A 16,739-nucleotide genomic window follows, 5' to 3' on the forward strand; every position below is an offset into this window, starting at 1 on the left:
TCCTTCTCCTAAGCAAGATTCTTAGGATTTAGCAGACAGGATGCAGGATGAAGAGATGTCTGGGAGGAGGCAGGGACCGGCTGGAGGTCAAGTGCCACGGATGAGTCAAACATCTTCAGGGCTTTATGAGCACCACTGGGCTCATCCTGCCCCTCTGTGCAATCCCCCACCCTGACCCGTTTTAGCCAATGGAACATCCCTTGGGGTCGGGGGTCAGGGGTGCAGCCTAGCTGGTGGTGCGCATTGTCCTAGGCAGGAAGTATGTGAACATCACCAAAATGATGTCCCAGCATGCCAACATCAAGGTCAAAGTTTAGACCACCTGCATCAGCATCTCTAGGGAAGCTTGTTAGGAAATGCAAACCCCCAACCTCACTTCTAAATCTATTGCATGAGAATCTCTGGGTGAGGAGTCTGAAAATAAGGCGTTTCAGGATATATCACAGCTCTCTACTTTCTGTGCACAGCCAAGTTTGATGAATGGCTGTCCTCTTGTCTGATGTGTTGTTTTCTCTTCTCAATCATATATATATATATACGTATATATACGTTTGTATATATACGTGTGTGTATATATACACGTATATATATGTGTGTGTATATATACGTATATATATGTGTGTGTGTATATATATATATATATATATTTTATTTATTTTTTTTTTTTTGAGACAGGGTCTTACTCTGTTACCCAAGCTGGAGTATAGTGGCGTGATCTTGGCTCACTGCAGCCTCAACCTCCCAGGCTCAAGCAATCCTCCCACCTCAGCCTCCCAAGTTGCTGGGAAAACAGGTGCACACCACCATGCCCGGCTAATTTTTGCATTTTTTGCAGAGATGGAATTTCATCATATTGCCCAGGCTGGTCTGGAACTTCTGAGCTCAAGTGATCTATCTACCTCAGCCTCCCAAAGTGCTGGGATTACAGGTGTGAGCCACAAACAAAAAAAGAAATTGTTCTCAGTGTAAATAAAGCACCTAGTACAATGACTAGTAATAATATAACCTGTCTGCGTGATGTGTTTATATTTTTAAAATAAAAAATAGTACTAGCTAGCATTTATTGAGTAAATAAATGGCGGCAGGCACCGTGAAAAGGGATAAATCTAGATTGGCCCACTAAATCCTCACTCCCACTAAATGGTGCCTGTTAGTATCCTGTTCGCTGAGAAGGAAGCTGAGCCACACAGAGAAGCATGTCCAAGGTCACACGGCTAGTAAGTGGCAGGCTGGCTCCAAAGTCGAGGATTTTACCTTCCATGTTATCCCTTCTTCCTCTCTAACATGATCTTCTCTTCCAACTAAGAAATTAAAAAAAACAGAGGACTGGGTATAGCGGCTCATGCCTGTAATCCCAACACTTTGAGTGATGGAGGCAGGAGAATTGCTTGAGCCCAGGAGTTCAAGATCAGCCTGGGCAACATAGTGAGACCTTATCTCTGCAAAAAAATTTCTTTTAAAAAATTAGCCAGGCATGGTGGCATGTGCTTGTAGTCTGAGCTACTTGAGAGGCTGAAATGGGAGGATCACTTGAGCCCTGGTGGTCGAGGCTGCAGTGAGCTGTGATTGCACCACTGCACTCCAGCCTGGGTCACAGAGTGAGACCCTGTCTTGAAAAGAAAAGAAAACTAAAAGAAAGGAAATTAAACTTATGCTTTTAAGCAGAAGAAACAGAATTACTACTCATGAACTACACGTCAGTGTTTCGAGTATATTTTTCTCTTTTGCTTTATATCACGCCAGCCTGGCAGGGAAGCAAACCCATTCTGCAGATGAGGAAAATCGAGGCTCGCAGAGGTGAAGTGACTTACTTGAGATCACACAGCTATCATGTAAGCAAGACTGGACTTCTAGAAGTCAGATCTCTTGCTATCAAACCACATGGCCCCTGGGGAGGATGGAGATGAGAGGGGTCTGACTCCCATGTGGGGTTACCTGCTTATGTCCGCTCTTGGGATCATACTTAACAAGAGGCTGCCATTCCTACTTCAGACTAAGCTGTTTAATTAGCCTGGGACCTTCTTACTTCCCTGGCATTCAAAAACACTGGCCAGGGTTACAGGTACAGCCAAAACAGGATCTGAATGGCATGTTCAGGAAGCTGTATAATTAAAACGGACCTAGGAGACAAGTGCCGCCAGCCTCTATGGCAGAAATAGAAAGTCACCTAACCAGAATCTGTGTTGTTCATATGAATGCCAGGGCTGCTTTTGCAGTTCTGGTGCTTTTTAATTATAATAGGTATTTTCAGGACCGTAGTTTGCCTTGGCATCGCTAACTACCTATCTAAGGATCCTGAAGAGAAGACCGTTATGATGTGTAATGTGTCTGCCATCCAGGGCTGGGTGGGAGGGGGTTCAAAGGAAGAAGGTGAAAAGCCTGGTTCCTTTTAGAAGCTGGAGATAAAAATGAGCCCCTGGGTGCCTTCGGGAGGTGACTGAAGTCTCATTCCCTGCTCATCAGCTTTGAATATCATTCTGTGTTAAGACGGTGTGAATTTCAGAACCATCTAATCTGCCCATTGGACACCACTTCCTGCGTGTTCCAACGCGACCTCCCTGTGGCCACGTTTTTTGTTTTCTTGTTTGTCTCCCAGCAGCTGTTTCTTAGAGAACCTACTCCTCCCCTCTCTATGTAGCCTTTGTGGAATCACAGCTCATGGTTCTCACACATGCCTGGTCGCCTGGTCGCCTGGTCACCTGGTCCAGGTCAACCGAAGCAGAGTACAGGGTCCTCTGGACAACAGTAGGCAAGAAACTTAAGTAGGACCAGAAGTTTCAATATGACCTGAAGATCTCTTTTCTTGCTGGGCACAGTGGTTCATGCACCTCAGCCTCCCAAAGCACTGGGATTACAGGCATGAACCACTATGGTCTAAGAAGAATCAGTATTCACAGTTCAGAGCTAAGGAATCCGGGAGTGGCCAACCTAGAGATTCACTCCGTATCTGTGAAGGATGTCTGAGTCTCCTGCCTATCCCATGGAATGCAGGCTGTACAGGCAATTGAGGCCCTTTGTTTTGAGTTAAAGAGCCAAAACCCTTGGTGAAAGGGCCGAAAGGAAGTTGCTTAGATAGAGAGTGCTAAGTGAAAATGCTATATAAACTACATTTTTTTTTTTTTTTTGAGACAGAGTCTCACTTTGTCACCCAGGCTAGAGTGCAGTGGCACGATCTCAGCTCACTGCAACCTCCGCCTCCTGGGTTCAAGCTATTCTCCTGCCTCAGCCTCCTAAGTAGCTGGGACTACAGGCACGCACCACCATTCCTGGCTAATTTTTTAAAATTTTTAGTAGAGACAGGGTTTCACCATGTTAGCCAGGATGGCTTCGATCTCCTGACCTTGTGATCCGCCCGCTGGCCTCCCAAAGTGCTGGTATTATAGGCATGAGCCCCTTTGCCCGACAACTGTGTGCTTTTTATATAAACAATCGAGGCTCTTTGTTTTGGGTTAAAGGGCCAAAAGGAAGTTGTGAGGTGGAGGGCGCTAAGTGAAAATGCTGTGTAAATGGCATGCTTTTTTACATAAACAGTAGAGGTTCTCCTGTCCAGCCCGCTGTCACTGGATTGTCTGTGTATGTAAGTTCCTCCAATAAACCCTGTCTCAGTGTCTCTAAGTCTCTTTTTTGGCCTCTTGGACATGGCGCCATACCATTTCTATAAAAGTTAATGGTGGTCTGGCATGGCATGCCTTGGGCAAATGATGTCATCTCTCTCTCTCTTTTTTTTTTTTTTTTTTTCTGAAACAGGGTCTTATTCTGTTACCCAAGCTGGAATGCAGTGGCGTGATCTCAGCTCACTGCAGCCTCAATCTCCTGGGCTCCAGCAATTCTCCAGCCTCAGCCTCCCAAATAGCTAGGACTACAGGTGTGAAAATTAGCCGGGCTAATATTCGTATTTTGTAGAGAAGATTTTTGTTGGGTTTCACCATGTTGCCAGGCTGGTCTTGAACTCCTGGCCTCAAGTGATCCACCCACCTCGGCCTCCCAAAGTGGTAGGATTACAGGAGTGAGCTACTGCACCGGGCCAACCTTGCCTCTTTATGCCTCTTCTCACGCAAAGGGTGAGATAGTACTAGTGTCTACCTCATAGTAATCAGAGAATTAAAAGATTGAAATTTGTGTAAAGGGCTGAAAACTGCCTGGCACACAGACCTCAACAAGGGTTAACTTTTTTTTTTTTTTTTTTTTTTTTGAGACAGTATCTTGCTCTGTTGCCCAGGCTGGAGTGCAGTGACACACTCTCGGCTCACTGCAACCTCCGCCTCCCAGGTTCAAGTGATTCTCCTAGCCTCAGCCTCCTGAGTAGTTGGGATTACAGGCACCTGCCACCAGGCCTGACTAATTGATGCATTTTTACTAGAGACAGGGTTTCACCATGTTGGCCAGGCTGGTCTTGAACTGACCTCAGGTAAAAAGGGTTAACTATTTTCACTTATGGGAACACCTGGCAAATTCCTCCATCTCCCTCAAGTGCCCCCAGGGAGCACCTGTCCCAATAGGCATCCTCCTCTGTGAGGCCCACTTCCCACCTGGCACGCCTTGCCATCAGTGCTGGAGAAAGATTGTGGATATGTGCCACAAAGTGGTGAGGAATGGCCACTTTGGGTTCGTTCCTGGACTTGTGCGTTCATAGGTCAGTGCCCCCAGCTACCAGCTGTCAGGCCTTCGTAGAGGCTTTCTTTCTCTGCACACCAGCCTCTTGTAAATTGCAGATAATCATAGCACCTCCCTCAGCAAGCTGAGTGAATAAGGGCAACAAAACAACTATTGAGTGCCTACTCTGGCTGGACAGGGTGCTAGCTAATAGGAGTGACCAAGGTACTGCAGGCTGAAATGAAATAATACTTGTGAAGTGTCGAAGTTTGTATGCCTGCAGAATCATAACTGCTCAATATGCATTACATGCTATATACTACAAACCAAATATATCACACTCAAAAATGTATAGGTCTGCTAGACTTTTAGACAAAAAATATATGCATCTGAATATCACATTTTTTGTTACTTCCATATTCATTTTCTCATTTTTCCCACCAAACAGCCCTGGAGGATAGGCAGGGCGGAGATTGTCTCCCGTTTTTACTGAGGAAAAGACAGAGGCACTGGGAGGTTAAAACTAAAAGGCTGATAAGCTGGTGCCCAGCAACAGGAGATGGCTGGGCATATTAGAAAGAAATCTGGGCTGGCACAGTGGCTCACGCCCGAAATCCCAGCACTTTGGGAGGCTGAAGCGGGCCGAACCCTTGAGGCCAGGAGTTCGAGACCAGCTTGGCTCACATGGTGAAACCCCTGCTCTATTAAAAATACAAAAATTAGCAGGCATGGTGGCGTGCGCCTATAGTCCCATCTACTTAGGAGGCCGAGGCACGAGAATCCCTTGAACCCAGGAGGCAGAGGTTGCAGTGAGTCAAGATCGGGCCACTGCACTCCAGCCTGGGTGACAGTGAGACTGTATCAAAAATAAAATAAAAAATCCAGCGGAGACCAATGTCCCTCCTCGAATCTCCAACTGGAGAGCCAGAAGCCTTGGGCTGGGAGGTTTGGTAGAGCCTGCGGGTCCAGGGCGCCCCAGCCACGCGGACAGGCAGGTGAGGGCGGCGGTGGACACGCCCCGGGGCGCACGCTCGCTGGCGGCCGGCTGCGGGAGAACGAAGGAGCGCGCCAGGCCGGGCACCCCCGCTAGACGCTGGGTGGCGCTGCCGGGCCGCCCCGCGCTAGACCTGTTGCGTCCAGGGCGCAACTCCGGCAGGTTTAGGGTAAAGGGGCGCTCCGCTCTCTCCGCGCGACCCCTGCAGCCCTGGACGCAGCACCTCCCTTTGGGGCACTCTACGCCCACCTTAACCTGAGGCTCCCAACCAAGCAGCCTCGGCGAGCCACACCGCAACCGTGCTAGGCGCGTCGGGTGGGGCAGGAATAAAGTTTTACCAACCCAGTTTGGGGAGAGGGCTGGATAGGGAGGACCCTCCCTGCTGCAGACTTCATGGCAGGCTGCACTGTGTCCCCTCCGCTCCACGGCCGCCTCGGGGACCCTGCTTTCGGTAGGTGCCAGCCCCCGTGCCAGCAGGATGGACTGACCTGTGTACCGCCCCCTCCCACCCCCTTCCCCATCCGCATCCCCTCCCCCGCCTCCCGTGCGCTCGGGCCCCAGCGTCTCCGGCCCCGCCCGCGCTGGGGTCGCTGCAGTCCCCGCGGCTGCCCCGGGCTCCCTGCCCAGGCGCCCCGGCCTTATTCCAGCCTGGGGAGCGCCTCGGGAGGGGGAGCACGGGACAGCGAGGGAGGCCGAGGCGGGGGCCCTGGGCGCCCTATCTCTCCGAACCGGGGAGGCGGCCCCGATTCCAAGAGCCGGAACGCAGGGAAAGGCAAGGACGGGGCGGCCGGCGGAGGGGCGGGCGCCGCTCATCAGCCACGCCAGTCACGTCTGGGGCCACCGGCTGCCTTTTTCTTCCTTTCCCCCCTTGTTTTCTTCCCCCTCGGCTGTTGGCGAGGGCAAAGTGGCCGTGGCGGCGCCATGCCCGGGCCGGAGTGAGTGCGCGCGGGCGAAAATGGCGTACATCCAGGTAGGGCTGACGCTGGGGGCAAGGTCCGGGGTGGGGGTAGGGGGTGCCGCGCCCCCTCCGGCTGGGAGTGCGCGGAAGGGAGGGCCCACGGCTAGGCTCCCACAAACTTGCTTCAAGAAAAAGGGTGCCCGTGCGCGGTCAACCTGTGCAGCAACAGGGGTGTGCCCCGGGAGGAGAGACTGGGGACCCGCAAACCCCGGGATGGAGGGTCCTGTGTAGACTCTGCAACGCGCGCCCTTGCTTCCTGGGGAGGGAATGGGGGGTGGGGTGGACTTTTCTTCCCCCACCCCCGTCCCCTGTCCCCCGTCCCCTCCTTCCCCTTGGCACCCCACCCCAGGGGAGGGGCCGTGGGGAGGGCCGCCCGGGGCGCGCCAGCCGCCCGGCCCGCCAGCTGCCGTTGCCGTGGTGACGGCTCCGGCTAATTGGCCGGCGGAGCAAGCCTGAGGCAGCTGTTCCGACCAAGAGGGACAAGGACGTCGTCTCTCCCGGGCACTGGGTGCTGAGGGGTGGGGGACACCTGGTGGCCAGAAGCGCGCTGGTGAAGAGAAAGGAGCCTGCTACTTTAGTCCGCTGCATTGGGGTCTGAGAGATGTGGACCCTCTTAACCTTGAAGAAACGTCCCCCAAGAATCCTTGGGCTGAAATAATTCTGAAATAATTTCTAAGCAGCCTTTCTGGGCGGGAGGGGGTGAAGGGGTGGACCGGGCTTCTTCACGAAAAGACCTTTCTCCTCTGCACTAAGGGAAGTGACCGCAGGTCAGCGCCAAGGTCAAGCAGGCAGACCCGCAGTGAGACCAGTTGAGCTGTTTGCTTCTGGGGCTAGCGCTTCTGAGCTGGGCGGAGAAGCTTAGACTCCCACGTCCAGGGTGCGCCTCGGCTCACATCTTGTCCCCTCAGCCACAGATGGGGGTGCTGCTGGTCCCCCCATTCCCCTCTGGCTCACATATCCCCTCAATCGTGTCCTTAGACACTTAAGCCTGCCAGGAAACTCCATGCTGTGTCACCTGGCGGAGCCTCTTCCGTTCCTCTCCTGCTTTAGATTCCCTGGATTGGCTTATTTCCTGAAATCGACGGTTTCTCTTTTCAAGTTCAATGAAGGTCACATTACTGTCCACCCACTGTGTGCTGTGTGTTGTGTGTTGTCCAGAGGCCATTCAATAGTCGCCCGACAAACACCTGTGTGACCACCTACTAAGTGCTGGCACTGAGGATACAGTGATGAAAACAGCACAGTTCCTGCCCCTCTGAGTGCATAATTTAGTGAGAAATGAACATGATTACTGGCTCCTTGGGTTCTTAATGGCCGCCTTCAGCACAGAGAAATTAAGTGACTTGCCCAAGGCCACACAGCTGCTTAGAGGTCAAGGTGGGATCTCAAGAGGGGATGGCGGTTGATAGGTTAAGCATTTCATATGACGATGATCCAATGATGTTGGTTTTTCTTTTAGAACAAGGTGTTAACTTTTTTTTCCTGTAAAGTGCCAGATAGTATTCTTTTTTATTCCCTGGGAGGCTCACGTGCTCTCTGTCACAACTCTTCCTGTCTGACTATAGCACCAAAGCAGTTATAGACAGTAGTAAATGAGTGGGCATGGCTGCGTTCCAATAAAACTTTATTTGCAGGCACCAAAATGTGAATTTTGTATACTTTGCACCAGTTAAGAGGCATGCATCTTCTTTTTAGTTCTCAACCATTTAAAAATGGTTGCAAATTATTCTTAGCTCAAGGGCTGCAGCAAAACAGGCTGCGGGGCTGGTTTTGGTCTTGAGCCTTAGTTTGCCAACCTCTGTTTAGCTTGAATGGGTTCTCTTTCTTCCTCTTTCTGGTGTGAATTAGTTCTCTTCCATTGGTGTCAAACACATGAACCCAGGAGACGCAACGCTAGAAAGACTCAGCATGCAGCATGCCTGGGAACGTCAGGGCACCTTCTTTCATCTTCTTTGGTTTCTCTCTGTTCCTTGACATTCATCTTGCACCTGGGCTTTGAGAAAGCTGGGGAGGATGTTTTTCAGCAGGGGTATGAGGTGGCCTCATCTCTGTTCACTTTGGTTTCATAAATGGCCTTTTTTGACCACCACACGTCTAGGAAACACTTCCCTGTATTCAGAAAATAGTCATAGATTATTATGAAAAAGTATCACTTTATCCTAAACATTCTAAAACACTTTTTCATGAAAGCCCTATGAGGGCATAATATTTTGCTGTTTTGTGCCCTGCTGTACCTTCTGGGACAATACCTGGTGCCTACTGGGTTCCACTAGGTCTTGACGGTCACCTAACTCTCATCACAGACAGGGTGCATTTTATTTTTCAGCTGGACAGCAAGCATTTGCATAGTCAGTGTCCTGTTCCACCTCAACAGCACCCCTTTGAGGTACAGAGCAGCTTTTCCACTAAAGAGGAAACCGAAGCTCAGAGAGGCCCCTGACTTGCCCAAGTCACATGATCAGTTGATGGTGAGACTAGGACTCTAGAACTTCTTGACTCAGCTTGTTGCGTGGCCCCTTAGCACCTTTGGGTCTTGTTCTGTGTATGGTTTTGGCTTTAGAGACATTTGTAATGAATGCCTTTAGGCTGTTTCCCAAGCTGTTGTTATTCCCTTATCACTTCAAGGATTTTGAATTTTTCACAAGCCATGTACCACCTGCGCTACTACTATTATTGTTATTATTATTTTAGATGGAGTATCACTCTGTTGCCCAGGCTGGAGTGCAGTGGTGCGATCTCGGCTCACTGCAACCTCCTGGCTCAAGCAATTCTCCCGCCTCAACCTCCCCAGCAGCTGAGATTACAGGCACCTGCCACCACACCTGGCTACTACTTTGTATTTTTAAAAGAGACAGGGTTTCACCATGTGGGCCAGGCTGGTCTCAAACTCCCGACCTCAGGTGATCCACCCACCTTGGCCTCCCAAAATACTGGGATTACAGGTGTGAGCTGCTGCACTCAGCCCTACCTATGCTATTATTAACTTAATTTTTTTTTCTATAAATGGGCTCACTTTAATTTTTTACCTTAAAAAAATCGTATGATAAGGAAACATTATGTTACGACTCTTACAGGAAATCCAGATCATGTGACATAGGCAGAAGGCAACTAGAAGAATAAACATAATTGGAATAATGCCACATTACCGAATTCTAGGTGGATGTGGCTATCTCCAAGGCTCTGAGCTAGATCAACTTTGTTTAAAAGGAAGGGGTTGGGGGAGGTAGGAATTGTTAAGTGGTAAAAAGACGTTAACATACAATGGTATGAAATTGAGACTTTCTCATCCTTGAAGGAGAATGGGGGGAGGGAGGTAATAACTTTCTCCCCATTGATTCAAAGTTCTGAGTTTGAGTCCCACCTCAGTTCACCTCGGGACATGCCCGAGGTTGGGGTGCAGGACTTCTAACCTATTTAGTCCACTTGGCCTATTTGGAAACCCATCTTAAAGAGAAGGAGGGAGTCTGTGCCTTGAGAACCCAGGAGAGGAAGATGGGGAGGCGGGGTGGGACCACAAGAGGAAGGGAGGGCCTCCCTCCTCAAGAGGACCAGATTAGGGCTTCCTTTTTAGTTCCATCTATTTGTGGGTGGTGATAGGAAACACCCCACTATCACCATTGGAGCAGAATTGGAAGGTAGGGCCTCCGGGAGGGCGGGGGACCCAAGTACCATCCACTGTGTGCCTGCCTGCATGTTAGCTAATCATGTCCTTTCGGGTTGGCTACATGGCTATTTCTGTATAGGAAGGTTTGCTCTTCTCCTGAAGTGTGGCTGTATTGGATAGCATGACTATCTATCCGCCCGCTCTGATTCATAACAGCATACGGTGCAAATCAAATCGAAATGCTAGAGTTTCCCATTTATTTGGTGTTGGTTAACCAGGAGGCTACCAGCAGCCCTGAAAATAGCAACACCTTGTTAGGAAGTCAGCTCCCTTCCCAGGATGGTAAGTGGAAATATGCAGGGCTTTTTTTTTTTTTTTTTTTTTGTAAATTTTTTTTTGAGTTGCTGGAATATTGCTAAACTGGTCTTGTCTCTCTTTAACCCCTTCATTCCCTTATACCCTTGGCTTCATCGTGGATCTTAAAAGGGCAGCTGGAACCATTAAACGAGGTGGGTTCATTTGATGATTTGTTTGGTCTGGTTTCTAATCAAGAAATGCCTGACTTTCATTTTGGAGTCTTATGTGGGGCTGTGGGGATGTTGAATATTCGACAATAACCTGGTGTTAATAACAGCTCAGTTTCCATTCCTTTCTACCGAAAGGAGATCCCGGTTTTGAAAAGACACCAGTTGACAAGCTTCCCTCTCCACCTCTACTTATTCCGTTTGATTATCTCTGTCTGTTTCATGTCACCGAGATTCTTTTTTAAAATCTTTTTCCCTGCTTTCCAGAAGACAGAGTAATATGCATTCTGTTTCAAGAACATATTGTATAGCCCTCATGATGTCCTATAAACCACCCACATGTCAAGAAAGACGTTCACATAAACTACAAAAGAAAATACCTGCAAATGTTTTGCTTGCTGCTAATGGCTCCAGCGAGTTGATGTTTGCTATCTTTGTGCCTGCAGTTGGTAAATAGAAATGGAAAACATTTTGTTCTAAGTGCTGAGCAGCAGAGCCAGAACTCTTGAATGTCTTTTTCCCATCCAAGATCGGCTGCTTGTAATTTTGGGTGTTGTTTCTCCTCTTCCTCTTCCTCACTCTGCCCACCTCCCCTCTCCCCCTGCTCCCCACCCCCCTCCCCCAATGGCCTCAGGGTTTTCTTTCTAGAATCTCTGATCTGCTGCTGTGCAGATGGACCTGCCGGCACTGCTGTCAGAAGTGCTACGAGTCCAGCTGTTGCCAGTCGAGTGAGGATGAAGTTGAAATTCTGGGACCTTTCCCTGCTCAGACCCCTCCCTGGCTGTAAGTAAAACGGCTCTGAACTTCTCTGAAAGCAATTTCAAGACTTTTCCCTTTTTCTAAGAAGGGGGCTGGGGGCCTGGGCCACGGGAGGGAGGATTTGACGGGCATGAAAGAGCAGCAGGCTGAGTTTCCATGGACATCTTTGCTGCAGACTGGGGCTATGTTCTGTACCCCTCATTTTGTTCAGCAAGCCGGCAAGACCAGCTGGTGGTGTGGTTTTAGTTCACCTAGTAGCACATTGGGCCTTTGGAGATATGGACTGTGTAATGCTAAGTGTGTGGGAATTTTTAGTCATGTGGAATGTTGCTCTGAGCAGAACAGGTCTGTGAGCCTCTGTATTCTTCAAGCGCTAACCACATTCTGAGGTTTCCATCCAAGTCAGTGTGACAAGATTTCCTGGCATCCAGTCCAGGGCCTGCAAGTAGTAAAGGCTCGATCAATATCCATTGCATGGATGGGTAGACGGAATAAAGAAACAAGTGCCTTTTTGCTGCTCTGAACAAGAACTTCAGCAACAGGGAAGCAGAAAAGCACCTCCGGGCTCCATCCTGTCCTCCAACGCTGTTTATGTTCTCTCTGGCATCTTTCATTTTATTTCTAATTCGCTCTCCTCCCGCGCCTGCATACAACATCTCCATCTGCCAGTCGCTCAGATATTTTGGGAACGCAGTTTTGAAGCTTCTCAGCCATGTGTCTGGTCCACCTCTCCGTGACTGAGAGAGGGATGTGGTCAGAGAGCCTGGGTACAGTCAAGAAGGTCAGGGCTGGGAAGGGTCAGGAAGTCATCAAGCGAGCTGCTCATGACTCCGAGGGGCAGGCCCAGGAGGGAGAGACTGCAGCCAGGACCCACAGCTGGAGCCTGGCAGGGTGGAAGGAGAGAGTGCTGTCTTAGCTCAGTCCTTGGCCTGAGATTCCAAAAGTCTCTGGTGCCCCGTCTTTCTCTCCAAGTTGGGGCTCATGCCTCAGGCCTCTCATTTTCTCTTCTGAGAAGCAAGTATCAAATATTTCCATAGCAAAATGGCTCCGTATCCAGGCTGTGTAATCTCAACGGCTATTTCTAGTTCTGTGACCTCAAGCAAGTTGTTTGATGTCTCTGTGCCTTGATGTCCCATCTGTAAAATGCGATGCTAGAAAGAATAGTTTTTCTATCAGAGTTGTTGTGGGGAGTCAATGAATCTGGTATGTGGAAAAGTAGTTAGGAATGCTTGATACCTTGTTGGCGATTATAAATGTAAGCAACTCTGGCTGGGCGCAGCGGCTCATGGCTGTTAGCAGTTTGGGAGGCAGAGGGGGCCGGATCACTTGAATTCAGGAGTTCAAGACCAGCCTGGGCCACATAGGGAGACCCCTCCGCCACCCCAAGCTCACCAAAACATCAGAAAATTAGCCAGGTATGGTGATGAGTGCCTGTCGTCCCAGCTACTCTGGAGGCTGAGGTGGGAGGATTGCTTGAGCCTAGGAGATGGAGGCTACAGTGAGCTGTGATTGCACCACTGCACTCCAGCCTGCGCAAGAGTGAGACCCTGTCTCAAAAAAAACAAACAAACAAAAAAGTAAATGAGATATGCATATAATATGCTTAGCACAGAGTAAATGTTCTATGAGCATTTATTTCTGTTAGTATTAGATATCAATAGAGATTAATTAAACTGATATAAACACAGTGTTAAGGAACTCTTCCATTATTCATTATTCCTAAGTTGTGGCCTGACTCCTGCAGGCGTGTGTAAAGTTGAGATTTTTAGTGAAAGCAACTCATTAATCAAGACATAATACACAGCTGCGTGCTGTGGCTAAAGTCTGTAATCCCAGTGCTTTGAAAGGCTGAGACGGGGTGACTGCCTGGGGCCAGGCGTTTGAGACCAGCCTGGGCAACACGAGGAGACCCCTATCTCTACTAAATATTTAAAAATTAGCTGGGCATGTTGGTGCCTAGCATTCCAGCTATTCAGGAGGATCGCTTAAGCCCAGGACGTCAGGGCTGCAGTGTGCTATAATATACCACTGCTCTCCAGCTTGAGCAACAGAGCAAGACTTTCTTTTTAAATTTTTGTTTAAAAAAAAAAAAAAAAAAGGATTCCACGGGTCTATGCAGCAGAAGTTAGTTCAGTCCATCTAATGTCTTTAAAGCTATGCTCACAAGATTGCCAGCTCCACGTGGGCAGGGATTTTTGCCTGTCTTGTTCACTCAGAAAAAGTTACTGATTGGCAGACTATCCTACAGGCAGAACCTGAATCCTAAAAGTGCCAGTCATCCAGTTGAAAAGTTAACCTTGGTTCCTTTTGTAGTTATTTTTCAAGCACATGGTGTGCCAAGCACTATGGTATACACAGGGCTACATAGGATCCTGTGACTGTGTTCAGGGAATTTTCAATCTCATGTAGTAGGTAAGGCAGGTGTATAAGTGAGGTTGCCTCCTAGAGTTGTGGATTTACACCCTGCATACCATATATGACAGTCCCGCATAAGGTCTTGTTATGAAAGAATTCAGGAATGATGGCTTCAGGCATAGCTGGATCCAGGAGCAGAAATGATGTCAACAGAGCCTTTCTCACGCTCTCTCTGTTTCTTCTGTATAGGCCTCATTCTTAAGCTTGTTTTCCCCATGTGGCAGCACTCGACTTGCATTCGGTTGCCATTGTATAAAAAACAAACAAATAAACAAACAAAACCAGAAAAGACTCCCATTAGCCTCGCTTGGATTATGTACCAATCACTTTCACTTGGAGGAAATGGTGCTAGAATCATGCTGGTTACCTGCCCACCCAAGAAACCAGGAAAATAGTCATTACCACCTGAAACACATGAACTAAACTACTAGACCAGGGGTTGGCAAGCTTTTAACATAAAGGCCCAAATAGTAAATATATTAGCCTCATGGGCCATATGGCCTCTGTTGCAGCTATTTATTTCTACCATTGCTGTGCGAAAGCAGCCTTAGACAGTAAATGAACGGGCACGCCTGTGTTCCAGTAACCCCTCATTTACAAAATCAGGTAGTGAATTTGGCTCTGTAGTTTGCAGACCCCTGTAATAGACAACTGGGGGGTCACAACTGGGTATCTCCCCAGTAGAGAGGAGGGAATAGAATACAGAAATGGGCAGAGACCACAAATGGACGCTGCGTCTGGGAGGAGCTGGGGGACGCATGGAAAATGAGCCTACAGGCTCAGGTTGAACTGGGTCTTGAATGCTGGAATGAGGAGTTTGGATTTTCCTCTGTACCGGGGGAGACCCTTCATAGGTATTGAAAATTGCTGTCAGGTACCTATTTGCCCCCTGGATATCCAGATGTTGAGTGTTACAGATGCACAGCCTAGGTTTTGATGCTTAGTTGGAGGACAGTTGTGTTTGGCCTTGCTGACCCTTTGTGTAAGCAGGGGCAAGAGGGCTGGGACCCTCTGGGCAGACACTTTTTTTGGTTTTGTCGCCAGTAGAGAAGTGGACTGGAACTTTCCCAGCAGGGCCAATATACCACACAACTCCAGGTGGCACCATTCACATGGTGGCCATTATGAATGGCACCACCTAGGGTTATGCAGTCTGCAGCCTGAACAACTGTACATGACCTTCATGCTTCCCAGGATGAATGTGGTCTCTTCTGAACCCTGTGCAATGCTTAACACGTTTTTGGCACTCAGCATAATGCAAAATGGTAAGAGAAATCTGTAAAGGGAAGATAGGCTAAATCATTCAAAAAGCAAATTTACAGCTTGTGTTTCCCCAGATTTATTTACCAAGCGGCCAGCTGCATGTTATCAAACAGACAGGAAGTAGAAATATCAAGTGTATGGGCTTTGCAGTGCTGTTCCTCCTGTGGCATTTGAGCCAAGAGCCATGGGACTTGCCTCTGTGGACTGGCACGTGGCAGAATGAGTGACCCTTTGTGTGTGCTGTGCATGTGATCTTGGGCATACAACATTAATTGTCACATGTGCTCATGTCCTGTGGGCACCCGACTTTTCTTGGCTGGGCTGGGCTGGTGAAGATTAGGAAAATTGTACAGTCTGACCGGTGCGTTTTGAAGCAATGCCAGAAAGACCCTCATTGAAGAGTGAATTAAAGTCAAGTTGGTGGGTTGGTTGTCGAACAAGCATGTGTTGAATACCTACAATGCGCAGGGCTCTTACAGGTCTCTCAGAGATGCCCGACTTGGAGACATTTAGAGTTTAGCATGACTGGCTCAGTTGTGGTTCTACCATTTAACAGTGGTGCAAATTATTCATCCTTCCCCCAACCTGTATTAGTTTGTTTTGTGTGGCTGTAGAGGGATACCCAAGACTGGGTAATTAACAAGGAAAAGAGATTTATTTGGCTCGGTTCTGCAGGCTGTCCAAGCATAGCTCTAGCTTCTGCTTCTAGTGAGGGCCTCAGGAAACTTACATCCACGGCGTAAGGTGAAGGAGGGAGCAGGCATCATATGGTGAGAGCGGAAGCAAGGGGAGAGGACGTGCCCCACCAGCAGATCTCATGGGAACTCATACAGTGAGAACTCACTCATTATTTTGAGGCCAACACCAAACCATTCATGAGGGATCTGCCCCCATGATCTAATCACCTCCCACCAGGCCCCACCTCCAACATTGGGGTCACATTTTCAATATGAAATTTGGAGGAGAAGAACATCCAAACCATAGCAGGGCTTCTCTGAGGAGGTGCTGTTGAAGCAGAGACCTCAGTTATGGGAAGGAATTAGATAGGTAGAGGGAACAGGAAGAGCTTTCTTTTTCTTTTTCCCCTTCCTCCCCTTCCCTCCTCTCTCCTCCCCTTTTTTGTTTTTGAGATGGAGTCTTGCTCTGTCACCCAGGCTGGAGTGCAGTGGTGCGATCTTGGCTCACTGCAACCTCCACCTCCCGGGTTCAAGCAATTCTCCTGCCTCAGCCTCCCAAGTAGCTGGGACTACAGGCACGTGCCACGACGCTCAGCTATTTCTTGGTATTTTTAGTAGAGAGGGGGTTTTACCATTAGCCAGGATAGTCTTGATCTCCTGACCTTGTGATCTTCCGTCCTCGGCCTCCCAATGCGCTGGGATTACGGGCGTGAGCCACCTCACCTGGCCAGACACCCGGCTCGGCCAAAACGTTTCAGTCCTTCCTTCCTTGGAAGATGCTGCTGCTGTCGTTTAAGGGAGGTCCACTGCAGCCTCAAACTCCTGGGCTCAAGTGATCCTCACACTTTAGCCTCCTGAGTAACTATGACTACAAATGCAGGTCATCACACGCAGCTAATTTTTAAGAAGTTTTGGTAGAAATAGGATCCTGCCATATAGATGCAGTATGATC

At 48.9% G+C, this 16,739-nt stretch overlaps 1 protein-coding gene across 4 annotated transcripts in view; it reads left to right on the plus strand.

Annotated features, from left to right (window-relative positions):
- The first annotated feature begins 5,732 nt into the window (after nucleotides 1-5,732).
- SYT17 (synaptotagmin 17) overlaps nucleotides 5,733-16,739 on the plus strand; it is a 97,563-nt gene continuing 86,556 nt past the window's right edge. The window contains exons 1-3 of one of the 4 annotated variants that reach the window (XM_032242821.1): nucleotides 5,733-6,038; nucleotides 10,641-10,658; nucleotides 11,308-11,456. Coding sequence is in view for 3 of the 4 variants with exons in the window: in XM_032242818.1 (XP_032098709.1) it covers nucleotides 10,389-10,491; nucleotides 10,636-10,658; nucleotides 11,308-11,456 (275 nt within the window). In the remaining variant the exon portion in view is untranslated. Of the gene's footprint in view, nucleotides 6,039-6,111; nucleotides 6,558-9,434; nucleotides 10,492-10,635; nucleotides 10,659-11,307; nucleotides 11,457-16,739 lie in introns of those variants that run through there. The other 3 variants (XM_032242819.1, XM_032242820.1, XM_032242818.1) reach the window with 3 other exon arrangements.

The sequence above is a fragment of the Sapajus apella genome, unplaced genomic scaffold (genome assembly GCF_009761245.1).
Source record: "Sapajus apella isolate SASKATOON/1434 unplaced genomic scaffold, GSC_monkey_1.0 scaffold51, whole genome shotgun sequence".
Lineage (NCBI taxonomy): Eukaryota > Metazoa > Chordata > Mammalia > Primates > Cebidae > Sapajus > Sapajus apella.